The sequence below is a fragment of the Limulus polyphemus genome, unplaced genomic scaffold (assembly GCF_000517525.1).
Source record: "Limulus polyphemus unplaced genomic scaffold, Limulus_polyphemus-2.1.2 Scaffold5316, whole genome shotgun sequence".
NCBI lineage: Eukaryota > Metazoa > Arthropoda > Merostomata > Xiphosura > Limulidae > Limulus > Limulus polyphemus.
Window position 1 is genome coordinate 7,186 of NW_013670926.1, and position 16,494 is coordinate 23,679.

Genomic DNA, 16,494 nt, shown 5'->3' on the forward strand with positions numbered 1-16,494 from the left:
CTGTATTCGAACTGTTATAGTAAATTTATCCAATAACCACCATCTTACTTTCTATATTGGTACTGAAGCTGCTACAGTAAGTATACCCAATAACCAACATGTTACTTTTTAGCTCCTGTACTGAATCTGTTACAGTAAGTTTACTCAGTATGCAACATGTTACTTTTCTGTACCTGTACTGGAGCTGTTCCAGTAAGTTTACTCAGTAATCAATATGTTACTTTTTTATATTTTACATATTAATATTGTATTTGAACTTGAATATTATTGATTTTATTTATTATTGTACGCTGGTTATGACAATGAAAAATATTAGAATACTATTGTCCATTGTTATTAAAACTATGTAATTGTCATTTCTGTATTACTCATGTATGCATGTACATTTATGTATTTGTTAGGCTTGGAAAACGGCAGATGCTTAACTTAGCCAAAATCAGGGCTTTTGCTCAGAATGCGTAAGTGTGTTCTTGTTGTCTGATGTTAAAAAAATTCGTAGTAACTTTCAAATGTAATGGCATGACATCCACTTAATATTTAAAATGTAATAATTGAAAAGTTTTAGAATTATGAAGTTTTTTTTATTTTCTGTTAGAAGTGTAATATGAATATTATAAATATTAAAAGAGAGTTTGTAATTGTTTTGATAAATTATTATATTATTTAATCTCTGATTGTAAACTCAGAATATAATGTTTGGAGAGAAGTAGTTTAATAGCTCTTTCTATTCTCTTGCTAAACTAATGATATCAGTGAATTTTTGCATTTACTTCTGTTTTTACTTACTTTAAAGAACTAATGTATGATTTGGCCATAATAGTTTATTCAAATGATTATTGCTAGAAGCAAAACTGCAATTTCTAACAGAATTTAATGGTATGTTAATAAATAATTTTGTATTTCTAGCAGCATTTACTACTGTCCAAGCATTATCAAGCAAGATACCCATAATCTACATTCTTTTAAGCACTGGTTTTTAAAAATCTATTTTTAGTTTGAAATTACAACATAAACCTTTTGTATGAATTAATGATGAATGAGCATTTTTGTTTTCTGATCAGTGATTTATATGAAGAGAGACAGAGTGATTTAAGAAAAGAATGCTTGAAACTCTGGAAGGTAGGGATATTATTTTTATAATTCAGAATTTAGTTTCAAACAGTAAAATGGTGATTTTTGATATTATTGTTTAGTTATTTTGATAATTATGGGATATTTATATTCACATTACTACATTTATATATATTTGCAAATATGTATGGTAGTTTATATGCAAGAAAACAAGCATCACTCAGGCTAACATTTTTATGTACTTTATATTTTAAGGAAATACTTTACAAATTTAGTTTTTCAGGCATCTTTTTTTGCTTCATGTTAAATACAATTTTTGCTTTGTAGATTCCGGACAGAGCCCGCTCTGCCCCTAGCAAGCCAGATCCAAAATCTAAGTTTTTCGAATTGATGAAGGTGAAGTTATCTTTTAATATTTATACATACTAAATAATATATATTGCAAAACAGTTATGATCAACCAAATATTTTAATGTTATAAATATAAACAATATATTAAAGCTGCATATCTGGTACTGTGTTCCATGTAAATAATATGATTAATAGAATAATTACCTGTTTGTATGAAATTCAGCTTTTTTCTTTGTGTTGTTCAGCTGTATCTGTTATGTTGTACGAGTGAATATTTCACAATAGAAACTTCAGGACAGGAGATCCTTTACAGAAAAGTGAATGTGTGTGTTTAACTTCATGGCAGAATAACTAAACAGAAAAGTGATCATCTGTAATAAATGTATTAAAGACATTCTTTAACCATCTTGTGAATATTCTAATTATATCAACTATCAAGGCAGAAGACCTTGTACCAGGGAAGTGATAGTCTGTATTAAGTTTGTGTTAAACACATTCTTTAACCATCTTTTAGGGTGAAAGTTCTAATTATATTAGCTTTCAAGGCAGAAGGTGTTGTACCAGGGAAGTGAGTGTCTATTATAAGTGTGTGTTAAATCAGTGTCTATTATAAGTGTGTGTTAAACACATTCTTTAACCATCTTTTAGGGTGAAAGTTCTGATTACATGAACTTCAAAGCAGAAGAATTGACACAAGAGAAGTTAAAGGCTATAACAAGTGTTTATGATTATTACTGTATTGTTTTGGGTATGGAGACAAATAGCCAATCCCATACCTGTTTCATCTTAAGCTTGGGGGTGAGTTGTTTTACTAAAAACTTTATACTGTGGTATTTTGTGTTTATTAAATGTGGTGAATATTTCATTGATGCAAGAAATAATGACAAAGACTGGTCTTTAGAATGTCTCATCTGATAAATCCATATGTGTATTCATTCTCATGTGTGTTTCAAGTTTTTGTAACATTCCTAGTATAGATGACATATCAATTAAGCATCTCTGACCAAGAGACAATGTAATGGATTCTATACCCCCTTTGCAGTGTCAACAGTATCACTGAATAAAACTGTTATATTTTTTTTCATGTAAATATTAATTTGTTTATTATTTACAAGCTTTTGACTCTGCTACTGGAGTCTTTGTTGGGTAAGATGTTACATATTTAATGTTAATTCTCCCCACATAATGAAACTGAAATCATATTTAGAAACACTTTATTTTGTTGTTTGTAGATGTAAGGTATATTATATTGCATTACTTCTTTACCTCTGCATACAATTTTAAATGCTAAAAGGTTTTGAGAATAATGTGCTCTTTTCAGAGAAACCACATCTTCTGGAAAGAACCAACTACCCTAGGGGGTCGCTGGATCAAACTGGATCTGAAAATGGATCTTCCTGCAAATACCCTCTTATTTGCTGAGCTTATTCAGGAATTAAATGGGGAGGTAATGCAAGAAAATAACATATTTTCATCATTGTAGACTTTATAAAGTAATTGTCTACTGTATTGTGTACTGAAGTAGTATTTCATGTTTAACTATGGTTCATGTATTCTGTTGGTTGTATCAAAGTAGAATTTCTTAACATGCAGTATTTTAGTTCTTCTGAATGATGGAATGATTTTGTTTGAACAATAAAACAAATTGATATTATCATAGAGCAAAGAGAGTTTATTAATACAATATTATAAGTTCCTGTTTTGATGCAGGGTCGAGCTCAGCGCCGATTTAAAGCTGTACATATATTGGATGCCATATGCCTTGGTGGAGATGATGTCAGAGCCCTCTCTTTTATGGAAAGGTTTGATCTTGTACACCCTATTTAAAAGTCACACTTATGTCCATAAGGTTAGAATAGTAAATACTTTAACAATATGTTGTTGATGTAAACAGTCCTTCATGTTTGAAAAATGTGCAAGGGCTGTAAACTGCCCCCTGCTAAAAATTCCATGGAGATTGTTAACAAGCGGATGCTGTATTTCAATTTTTTGTTTACAAAAATGGACAAAAGCAAATTTGTATTAAGAGAATTGTACTGTTTTTCTGTTAAGTGAATCTGTAGAATTATTTCAAAGCCAAGGTAAAGGTAAGAGGCAAGTTTAAGGTCTGGTACATTAATTTGATGAATAAACAAATAAAGTGAGAATCGATAAAATTTTTACCACCAGTAAAAGTGGAACAAATAAATGTGATAATCTCCTTAAAGTTTGGCACATAACATCTTGACTAGAAGCATGTGATTATTGTTGTGTGACTTGCAGACAATAGTAAAATGGTATTTACATTTTTTACTATGAAATAAAATGTAAATAATATATCATTACTTATTTAAAAAAATTAAGTTATTAACTTGCAGGCAATGAAAGTTCAACATGCAGCAATATAGAACCTGATACTTATCATGTTAAATACATCAAAATGTCATGGCATAGTTTTTTATTTGTATCAAGATAACCCTTTGCACTAGCTTGTATTTAACTCTTAGCTTAAAAACCACTTTGTCCACTGACATTCCATTTATTTAATGTTGAAAACAAAGCAGAGTTTCATTGGCTAAACTGAAACATATTTATAGTATTTCACCAAATTATGGCGACCTCATATCAGTAAAGCAGCCTATGTGGCCTCATGTCATGCAGAAAGTATTGTATCAAATATAATTTAGATCACAATCAAATTTACTGAAACTCATCTTATCAGCATACATTTGCTAATAATCAATATTCGATTTATTTACTTAGTTTGTATAATTTTTGGTGGTGCCAAACTGGGGTCAGGAAAATGAATAACATGGTTTTAATTTTTATACTGAATTGATGAAAAAATTTAAATTGTTATGACTTCCCCAGTGTTGGCTATTTGACCATTATGGTTTTGAAAATATATGCAAGATATAGCTGAAATATTGTTGGAGCTGAGTTAACATTCCTAAATATTGGTTGAGTGCAGGCACCACGGGCCCATATATCTCACTGCCTGTGGTTACAAATATTTGATGTTTATATACAATAATATAGTTAAAAATTACGTTTACTGCATGTGTAACATCACTAGTTTAGGTTAATTAAAATTAAAGTATCAGAGTCACATCTGCCAACATGGTCACACAAAGTTATCTGTAAGTTTGTCTTGTGTATACATACAACAGTTGATTGAGTAACCAGTGCCATGACAAATAATAAGGATCTGAATTCAAAAGTATTTCTTGGTAAGAATAAAAGGACCAATAGTGGGTCCAAAACAGTGGGTGTCATGACAAACTTGAGGAGATGCCTTTAACAAGCCCTTGCAAAACTCATTTTATGGGCACTTTTGAGGGTCAGGGTGATAGCACCTGTCAAATGTGAAGGACTGTGTTCTGAGGCTTAAAATACAAGAATAGTTCAGTATGGATAGATAAATATTTTATTATTGGTGTGAAATGTTCTTTGTTCAGTAGTTTTAAAATGTTGTAATTTTGTGCTTTGCTGGTACTCTAACAAATTACACCTTTTAAATCCTTATATTAACCTGGTAAGATCTAATTTTAAAAGTTATTTTAATTTTGTTTACCAGAACATCACGTTTCATTATGTTAAATATAAGAACTCATTTAGAAATAGAAAGTCTTTATAGATTTGATACTACTAACTTTTAATATAGTGTGTATATGTTCACAAAGTTTGGCAGACTTTTAGTAAACATTATAAGTCTTTCACATACAAAAAACATATTTTTTTGTGGAGTATTTTAAATAAACTAAAAAAAAAAAGACTTGTCCATGAATATGTCGAGTATTTGTTTTGAATAATCCCTGTGCAGTGGTTTTTCATGTTAAGATTAAAAGTACTTTTCTTCATCTCAAAAATATCAAATTTCATTTGTGTAATCTCTAAAACATCCTAAATACATTTAAAATGTTTGTTTTCAGAAAAACTTTATATTTTATATGTTATTTTCTCTACCCTAACTCTATCCAAGGTTGGTCAATTTGACCAACCTTGTAACCACCAAAAAATATCTAAATAAATCTAAATTACCCTTTTCTTTCTAGAATGACTTCAAACTGTAACATGACACTACATTCGTTTATCCTAAGTATCTTTAAACTTGTAACAGTATACATCTATTTATAATTAAATTTTATTGTTTTATTGCCTTTTGAACCATGTCTAACTAATATTCATGCCATCATAAGTTATAAATTAGTTGGGTAATGTGTAGCTTACGTTATGCTGTCAAATTACATTACCCATGAGCTACTCTGAGCTGCTCACATGAGTGCCTCTTGAAATATATTTATTATATTATTATTGTTATTTATTTTACCTAATCTAATCTTAACTAACCTAAAGACTTTCCTACTTTTGCATTTTAGTTACTTTTACAATAATAAATAAAGAATAAACATGAAAAACAAGAAATAAAGAACTTACCTGGGTCTTCTTTATTTTTTTGCTGTCAACTGTTGATGACACTTAACTCTACATTTTATATACTAATGGTAATAGTGCACTAAATAATTTTTATTTAATTAAATAATGCACCAAAGAACATAGAGTAGTAACATGCAAAAAGTAGACAATTTTCCTAACTATCAATTTTTCTAGCTTTCTAATTATGCGACAAGAACCATTACAAAATCATCCAAGCTAGTCTTATCTTTCCCTTGGGAATGAAGCTTGTACTAACAGTGAAATTGACAATTCTCTGTTCAGAAAACAATGTTATATGATACTTAATTTGATTGATAAAAACCCTGGCTTTCAATTATTTATAGTTAATATAGAATTAAATGTAACATAGAATTATTAACGAATCCTGAAAGAGAGGATGTGATGATTGTGGCAAGAAGGCTCTGATTTTCCATTTGATGGTTCTTTAACCAAATAAAATTGAAGGCTATAAAAGTGTGGTTTATCTGAGCAATGACGTAATTTATGTTTAATTTCGTACCTATTGGAGGGTCGGTGGATAAAATACAAGAGAGGATGTGCATAAAATTCATATTTTAGTAGTATATAACTTTTAAGTTCTTAATTTTATAAGGCAATATTAACAAAAATCCTGAATTTCCCCTTGTGTGAGAAATGTCACATTTTGTCTCCAGGCATTCTCTCTTCCTTGATTTATTGACCACCCCTCCAATAAGTATGAAATTTAATCTAAATTACTCACTATAAAATCATCATTGTGCAGACAACCCATAATTTTTATAGCCTTCAATCTTGTTTGGTTACAGAGCCATCAAGTAGAAAATCAGACCCCTCTTGCCACAACTACCTGTCACATCCTCTCTTTCAGGATTTGTTAATAGTTCTTCTAATATGTTTAGCATTATACTATTTATAAACAATAGAAAGCCAGGGTTTTTCATCAATCAAATGGTGTATCATATTACGTTGCTTTCTGTACAGACAATTGTCAATTTCTCTATCAGTACAAGCTTTGTTCCCACAGGAAACATCAACTAGCTTGGATGAATTTGTAACAGCTCTTGTTGTTTGGTTAGAAAGCCAGAAAAATTGTGATAGTTATGGGACATTGTCAGATTTTTGTGTGTTATTTTTTTATGTTCTTTGGTGCATTATTTAATTAAATAAAAATTATTTAGTGCACTATTACCATTAGTATAAAAAAGGTAGAGTTAAGTGTTATCAACAGTTGATAGCAAAAAAATATAGAAGACCCAAGTAAGTTCTTTATTTTTTGTTTTTCATGTGTATTCTTTATTTATTATTATAAAAGTAACTAAAATGCAAAAGCAGGAAAGTCTTTAGGTTAGTTAAGGTTAGATTAGGTAAAATTAATAATAATATAATAATTTTTCACGAGGTATGCACATGAGCAGCTTGGAGTAGCTTATAGGTAATGTAATTCGATAGCGTAACATGAGCTCCATGTTCCCCAAGTGACTTAACTTGTAATGGTGTGAATAGTAGTTAGACATGGTTAAAAGGGCAATAAAACAATAAAATTTAAGTATAAATAGATGTTTACTGTTAAGAGTTTAATAATACTTAGGATAAATGAATGTCATTTCTTGTTATAATTTGAAGTCATTCTAGAAAGAAAAAAAGTAATTTAGATTTATTTAGATTTTTTTTTGCGGTTAGAGGTCTGTAGAATTGACCAATTCGGTTTTGAGATAGGGTAGAGAAAATAACAGATAAATTATAAAGTTTTACTGAAAAAAAACGTTTGAAATGCATTTAGGAAGTTTTAGGGATTATACACAGGAAATTTGAGATTTTTGAGGTGAAGAAAAGTATTTTTAATCTTAACATGAAGCAGGCTGGCATGGCCTGTGGTTAGGGCACTCGACTCACAATCTATGGGTCGTGCATTCATATCCATGTCCCACCAAACATACTCCCCATTTCAGCCATTATAATGTGATGTCAATCCCACTATTTGTTGGTAAAAGAGTAGCCCAAGAGTTGGCATTGGGTGGTGATGACTAGCTGCCTTCCCTCTAGTCTTCCACTGCTAAATTAGGGATGGCTAGTGCCCATAGCCCTCATGTAGCTTTGCGCAAAATTCAAATCAAACCAAACTTAACATGAAAATCACTTTGTGCTCAGACTAGTAAAAAAAAAAAGACTATATATTCATGGGCAAATCTTTTTTTAGTTTATTAAAAATACGTCACTAAAAAATTTATTTTTTGCATGTAAAATACTTGTAATGAAAGTCTGTCAAATTTTGTGAAGACAAACTTACTATATTAAAAGTTATGTACTGTATTAAAAGTTAGTAGTATCAAAACTATAATGAATACAAAGTGGTCACATGGTCAATCAATTCGACTGAGCTCTTGTAGAGAGAGATAAGTGAATATTGTTACACCATAATGTCTCGTAGTTGGTAGAAAGTTCTAAGCCTCAGTTGGGAAATATATATGTAGGCAACCAAGTTAGTGCAAAGAAGTAAGTTAGTGAAAGTGAAAAAATCAAGTTAGACTGCATGATTGTGAGTTTAGCCATAAAGAGTATGTTGTTGTGATTTCTAAAGTGAAAGTATCACAGCTTGTATTGTAATAACAGAGATAGAGGAAAATAATTTGTTATGTCAAAGGGTGCTCTAAAATAATTGAACCCGCCTGTGTGGACTTTGACAAAACAAAGACAATTATTTTAAGCTCTGGACAAACTGTGATAATCAATAGCGTAACTAATTTTTTTGTACATACATTTGACTTGTTTTGAATATATTATTTTAAAACAAGTGGATTGTATGATGTCTGTTTATTGTTAAACTTTATCACCAACAAGTTGCAAACATCTACTGTAAAGACTTGTGGATCTTTTAAAACTTACAGTCAGGTAACCCTATTTAAGTTTAGAAAGTATTGTAGATAAAGTCACAATGTTTTGATTATTCAAATCCTTGTTTATTAATGATTATTGTTAGATTTGTTGTATTATTTAAACAACAAATAAATAAATGAACTCATTATTTATTGAAAAGAAAAAATATTTATTAGATATAAATTTATCTTGACTAAAAATATTGTTACCTAGCATGATCCATTATTACAGGTCAGGTCAATGGTCATTGATAAGACTTTGTCAGTTTTGTCCCTGCTTTTTTATGATTTAGCCACAAATAGTATTTATTACACACAGCAAAAGAAATATGTTAATAAATATCAGTCAAATAAAAGGGGGGTACTTTCTAATAAATAATAATAAAAATTGATATTTTAAGTTGAAAGGAAATATTTTTAATGTTTTTTAAAACAATATCCCCCTAAAGAATTTTGGAATTATCACAGAAAGTTGTAAGTTATAGAAAAATAAATCAAATTATACGATTTTTAAAATCTGAAACTAGATACAATTTATTAAGTTTTTACTAACTGTCGTGCAGTCTGGTTCAATATTTCCACTGTGAGAAGAAAAGAAAAAATTATGGGATGTCAATGACACTCACATGATCTAGAATATACTTGTTTCATTCACTAATTGTTTTTATGCATGTGTGAAATTAACAATCTACCTTTTTGAACCTTGATATATTTATAACATTTTAAAAGTTCTTCTGAATGTTGGGTTGACTATGTAAGAATACCAATAAAACCTTCATATGTTTTTATTAATGAGTAATTTAGTGTGGCTGATGTTTTCAAAATCTTACTGTTAGATTATTTCAAGATATTATATCCTTTTTTCCTTAATTTTTTTAAAGACTGTAGAAATGTTACAAAATAAAATGAGTTGACTCATTTTTATGATGATTAGGTAATGATAAACTTGAATTCAACACAGTTACAGTTCATTTATACTGTTATACATATGATTAACCTTCTCAATTAGATTTAATACTTTCTTTATCAATCCTTAGGGTTAACTATGTCCAGAAATTTGTGAAGGCAGTATCTAAACCGAGCATACCGAACTTGACGCCGATCAAAACAAAAGAAATTGTTCCATTGAAAGAAGTAGATCAAGTGTTTGATCAGTGAGTGTGTTTTTCAGTTTCATGAGCAAATTATTTTATTTAAATAAATAAATAATGTTTTTGTTGAAATTATCAGAAAATAGCCTTTTCAGATTTAAAATAGAATACATTGTTTTTTGATATAAAAAAAAAGTTGTTTGATAATTCAGTCAGAACCCAAACACTTCTTATTGTTAACCACGAATGGATTAAGGGTCAGATGGGCATGGGGCTAATTTTTTCTACAAATTAATGAACAATATTAGATATTTTTTGAATAGGAAAAGTAGTGCTCTAACACAGACAAAATTTGCATTTCGACAACAAAGCAGATAGACAGAAATCAAGTACATACACATAAACTCAACAACTCACACATTCACACACACACACACACACACACTTAGGTCACACCTATACTCATATAGTATACCCAGCAGTAGTAGCAGGTCATGTCATTTGTACTTGGTTAAACTATCTAGTAAAGGCATATATGATCTGATTGGCATTTAGTGATTCTAATAAGTTATTTTCTATGCATGAAAGTGCAAGTGCATTTGTCTTGACACATTGTTGATCAGTATGTTGTATTTGTCCTTTTTAGCATTATGAATAATCTTTCTCCCAGTCAGTTGCTTGACATGAGGCACAGGTACATCATTAAGATTATCAGGATGTTTGGGAAAGTGGATTTTAAAATTGGTTGCAAACAAATCATTCTCAGCTTACTTTGTTCCTAGCAGAGGGCAGTAAATTGAACAATTTCTTCCTCTGTACATCTCTCCAAGTCAAGAGGATAAATTCTAATTGGCTTTTTTTGGTGGCATCGTGGAGGTCCTCTTAGGGATGTACACTAAGTTTCACAGAAACCCAAATTTGAAATTGACATTTTCATATGCCACTGTTCTGTTATCTAGTGCAAGTAACAGTTTGCCATTTATTGTTAAGAAAGTGTGAACTTTATATTGAGTAGAGGGTGAAAAATCACTGTCCTCAGCATTCCTTTCATCCTGTCACATATTTCTCTTCCTTTTTATTGATCTTTCAGCTTTTTATGTGTTGCATCCTGATAGTTTTTTTACCCTTTTCTTCATATTCAGACAATGAATCTTGTAATTACTGCACGAATGTCATGAGAGATTTTAGCAGACTATAAATTGTACTAACACCCATTTGGGAGTTTTGTAATGAAGGATTTGTCTTGTGAAACCTTTCCAAGAGAATGCTCCATAATTCTCTCATTATACCTGTTTCTAGTTGTTCCAATTTTAGCATAAGGCTTTTTGCACTTGAGGCTTTTCCGAGTCATCATCTGTAATGTTAGTGAGAACTTGCAATATAGCTTTGTTCCCTATTCTTAAGGCTCACATTGGATCTAAATGGGTAGTCCATTTTGGGTCTGATAACTTTAATATCGTCCATAACCTTGGTATGTATCATAATTGGCCAATAGCTCCAGTATTCCTGCGTTATGCACTGAACCAAATACTTCATTGCTTCATCTAGAAGATAGAATTTTATGACTGAGAGAATACACTGTAAATTTTCTCTCTGACTCCACCTGCTTTGTTAAAGTCTTGTTGATTCGTCTACTTTTGGTTTTACAAATAACAAATTTGGTGACACAACTTTGATGCAGCAAGCTTGTTTTGTGCCAACTAAAGTCCCTTGCAGCATGTTTCCCAGTCAGAGTAACCAATGGTTGCTACCGAAAAAGTTTCCATTGCTGTTGAAAACAATTTGCATATCATACAAAAGACATTCCCCTTCAACAATGAGTAGCAAAGCCAGTCTATTTTAACATTTTCTTCATTCAGTTGCTCGTGATAAAAAGGATCTTTGAGTATTGTTGCTTATACTTGTCACCCAGAATCGATTTGTAGATGCAATGAAATTAGTATCTATATTACTGGCAAGAGATAATCTCCAATGCATAAAATGTAAAAGATGGGTTAGTATCTTCATCGCCATTGCAGTAACTGATATCTTCCTGGTGGTAGGGGCTTGATTAAATTTGATGAGGTTGACAGTCATCAGCACAAGTGCTTTAGTCTCTTTATGATTGTTTTCAAAGTCTTGTTTGGCAGTCATGTTTTTTGCAATTTCTGACTGAGGGCAAGGGCTCCATTTGATATTATGAGGTTGACAGTCATCAGCATCCAGAAATTTAGTGTCTGTATTGTTGTTTCCACTGTCTTGGCTGGTGAGGGTTTCAGTAGTAGAAGACAAAGCCCATAAATCTGTTAGATTCCCAGTTTCAGCTACTATTTTCTCTAATTTTTTCTCATCTTGTGCTTGTACATCTGTTTAACTCTTTCTACACAAACATCCTTTTCTGCACATTTCATGAGGTTTTATTGAGTTACATTCAACATTTAATTAAAGTTATTTAATATCAAGGTATATGAATAAACTTGGCATCAAAATGTAGCTAATAATCCAAATTTTAATACTGGTTTTTAGTATTTAGATCTTAATTTTATAATGCAATATTGAAAACTATCTTCAATTTCCCATAGTATGAGAATTGTGACATTTGCTGTCAAGGTATCCTCTCTTCTCTAATTTATTTACCACCCCTCCAAGATGTATGAAATTTAACGTAAATTACTCATTATAATGTTGTTATTACTCAGGCAAAGCATAATTTTTATAGCCTTCAACCTTATTTTGTTACAGAGCCATAAACTAGAAAACCAGACCCCTCTTGCCACACCCACCTGTCACATCTTTCTTTCAGAAATTGCCAATAAGTTCTCTCTGACATTTTATAAGTAATAGAAAGCCGTAGTTATAATCTATCAAATGACTTATTATATAACATTGTTTTCTGTACAGAGAATTGTATCTTTTGCTTCTAGGTCAAATTTTATTCCCATGGGAAACGCATTGATGAACTTAGCTGAATTTTTAACGGCTCTTGTCGCACAGTTAGAAAGCCAGAATAATTGTAATAGTTATAGGACATTGCTTTTTGCAGGTCATTATTCTGTGTTCTTAGATGCATTATTTAATTAAATAAAAAAATCATTTAGTGCAGTAGTACCATTAATATAAAAAAGTAGGGTTGAGTCTCATCAACATTTGACAGTAAAAAAAAAGAAGACTCGGATAAATACCATATTTCTTGTTTTTCATGTGTATTCTTTATTTATTATTATACAATTAACTAAAATGTCAAACTTAGAAACTTTTTAAGTTAGATTAGGTAAAATAAAGAAAAGTTCATTAATAATAAAAGTTGTTCATGAGATATGCTCACAAGCAACTTGCGAGTAACCTTTGTGTTACATAATTCGATAGGGTAATGTGAGCTACACATTTGCTAAGTGTAGTACGGCAATAAAACAATAAAATATAAGTAGAAACAGTTATGTACTGTACAAGTTTAAAGTTATTTAGGACAAACAAATCTATTTTCATATTACAATTTGAAGTCAGTCTAGAAAGAAAAAAATGGTAATTTATATATTTATTTCATATTTTTTTATGGTGGCTATGAGGTTAGTCAAATTGACCAACCTCATATACAGTTTGGGTAGAGAAAATAACAAATAAAATATAAATTTTTACTGAAAAATAACGTTTGAAATTTATTTAGGAGGTTTTAGAGATTATGCAAATGAAATTTGGGAATTTTCAGATGAAGAAAAATATTTTTAATCGTAACATGAAAATCACTCTGATTCCATATATTCATGTAGACATTTTTCATGAAAATACTTCATTAAAAATTCTGATTTGTTTGTCTGCAAAAGACTTAAAGCTTAGTGAAGCATTTAAAATATCATGAAGATATACAAAACATATTAGAAATTATAATATGGAAATTATAAAGTTCAATTTGGGTTCACAAACTTGGTGAATTTGGCCAAGCCAGTAGTGAGAGTGATAATGGATAAGATGAACATATGATGAATAATACAAGTGTGCACATGTAAGAGTACTTGTATGTGTATGTTTCAGTGCTTGTGTGTGTATTTATATGAGAGGGAGAGAGTGTTTAACAGTTGCCAAAGTTTTATTGTTTGTGTAACATACTGTATAATTTGTGCACAACAATGGTTTGAATAATAACCAACAATATTTTAAACTATTACCAAAGTTTTACTGTGTATGTAACATACTGTATAATTTGTTCAAAACAATGACTTATGTAACAATCAACAACACCTTTATGACATTTTCAGTTGTTACCCAAGTATACTGTGTATGTAACACTGTATAATTTTTACATAGTAATGACTTGCAAGGTGACTTTGTTCCATAACTTAGGTTCCTTGGTGGAACAGTGGTAAGTTTAAGGACTTACAATGCTAAGATCCAGAGTTTGATTCCCCTGATGGAAATAGTCCAGTGTGGATTTGCTCTAAAATAAACAAACAAACCCATAACTTAGATGCAAGTATAGAAACCTCTTACTTCCTATAATTGAAGGTGTACTTAAATTAATTTGTTTGATGCACATTGTTATGGATCTGCTGATGACTTGCTGCCTTGTACATGGGTTCACATACATTGATACAGATATGATGATGACTTGCCAAAACATATCTGTGTTCATATACATTGATACTGATGTGATTATGACTTACCATAATATTACAGATGGATGATGACCTACCAAAATATACATGGGTTATAAGTCTTTAAGGATTTTAATTCACGAAGTATGAATTGTTCTCTTTTTATGTTAATTTGTCCATTTTGATAATTTTCTCTAATGTTTCACACCAGATATATACAGACTCATCTACCAAATTGCAAATATCTGGTTATTTCCTCATATTTTGTGGACAGATTTTCAAGTTAATTTCAAGGAATACCACACAAGAAGCCAAGAGCCAAAAAAATTATTTCTGAATAACATATTTACTAATTTTGTTTCAAACAGAATTAACATTACCTTTTATTTAAGGGTCAGGCTTGGCATGTTGGTTAGCATACCTGGACTGTGAATCAAAACATTTGTGATTCATATCTTGTTGTCACAGAACATGCACTCTGCAGTTTGAGACTGTAGAAACACAATAAGAGTGATAGCCTGACAATTGGAGATTCATGCTGTTCACTAACTGCCTTCCCTTCATTCTACCAGCTTTTTACAGAAACTACAAATGACAAGCAGTATTTTTTTTTCATGATATGGTCTAACATTAGCATTGCATTGACCATTATTATTAATAAATGTAAGTTTTACATAACAACAATGAAATATTACAAATCAGTAAGTCTTCTTCTTTCTGTTGTGCATGCATATTCATTAAGATTAATGCTAGCATAGACCTGGCTTCTGTTTGAGAGTTTATTTCAACCACTTGAAACAATCACACATATCCCAGTCAGTCTAGAAGTTCCAAAATTTAATGCAGCAAAAGCCTACTCAACTGTTTCCATTGCAGACCCATAACTGTGTATCAGAATTCTTATAACATACTATGTAATGAACATTTAGAAAATTCATTTTAAATGTTATGGTGATTTACATCTTTTTAACCATATTTTGTACAATTTTGTTGTGTAAACATAAGCAAGTTTTGTGTTTATAAAAAAGCTTCTTCATATCTAGAGAAACTGCAATAAAGACATTGAGGAATGTATTGACCACTAGCATAGAATACACTCATGTTTTAAACAACATTTTAAAGCTCCCCCCATCTCTGTCATTGTGCTGCGCTCTAGGCTAGTTAGTACAGCTTATCTCTTTACATTTCCCAAAACCCAAAGAACACTGCAAACCACGCTTTCTGCATTGCATCTAGATAATCAAGAATCACTTTTGCAGTTGCAGTGGACAAATCAGAACAGGATAGGTACAATGGCTGGCATATGGGTGAAGAAACAATAGAGGTGCCCATGCTGCTCTTCCCATTCCCAAAGACAGGTTGTAACAGCATTAGTCATTCATGTTTGGACCTAAAAGAATGGTATCAAGCTGATGCTGGAGTTGAAGGAAGTTTATGTACTTGTATAAATGTGATACTTTTGTCAATTTTCTCAAGAAAACTCAATGTAGTGAAAGCTGTTGAGTCAAAGATTTTTCATCATTGCACATGCATACAAGGACTTATTCTCTGTCTTGTACCAAATCTTGAAGGATGGATGGGTTCAAGAAAACTTTTGTTTCTTTCACAAGACATTGTTATTCTGCAACTTCAAGCACACACACCTTTACCAGTACCATATACTCTTGAATTGGTGTTACACCCAAGTAGTGGATGTGCAAAAAGAATGTATTAGCAAAAATAATTGCCAAGAATTCTCTTGGCTTCTCTGATGTTCCATATTATGGTTGGTTCTTTACAGTTGGAATTTGGTTTGTCTTGAAGAAGATATCATTCAATAATGTGTTGGTGTGATAAAGAAGTAAATTGAGGAGGCTATTATCCTGTCCAGTCAGAACAGACATACAGTTGATAATGGCTGGAGATGGCTTGAATGGGTAATGAAGAAAAACTTTAATTTAAGTTTAACATAACAGCAAATGTACAACGTTTCGACAAGGTTTTGTCATCATCAAACAGTTGGTGTCTAATTTTACTGCTTTCTTAACAATCAGGAAAATCATATTTGATGAGGTAACCTGAGTATTTCTGTAAATTTTTTCTCTGAAACATCTTGGTTTATGATTTTCTTTCAATTACATGAGA

At 30.8% G+C, this 16,494-nt stretch overlaps 1 protein-coding gene across 2 annotated transcripts in view; it reads left to right on the forward strand.

Annotated features, from left to right (window-relative positions):
* The first annotated feature begins 401 nt into the window (after positions 1-401).
* Positions 402-16,494, forward strand: part of LOC106472421 (cap-specific mRNA (nucleoside-2'-O-)-methyltransferase 1-like) — a 28,034-nt gene continuing 11,941 nt past the window's right edge. For both annotated transcript variants that reach the window (XR_002613459.1, XM_013933069.2), the window contains exons 1-7: positions 402-458; positions 1,062-1,119; positions 1,399-1,467; positions 2,071-2,220; positions 2,744-2,869; positions 3,133-3,224; positions 9,749-9,865. Coding sequence is in view for 1 of the 2 variants with exons in the window: in XM_013933069.2 (XP_013788523.1) it covers positions 418-458; positions 1,062-1,119; positions 1,399-1,467; positions 2,071-2,220; positions 2,744-2,869; positions 3,133-3,224; positions 9,749-9,865 (653 nt within the window). In the remaining variant the exon portion in view is untranslated. The remainder of the gene's footprint in view (positions 459-1,061; positions 1,120-1,398; positions 1,468-2,070; positions 2,221-2,743; positions 2,870-3,132; positions 3,225-9,748; positions 9,866-16,494) is intronic.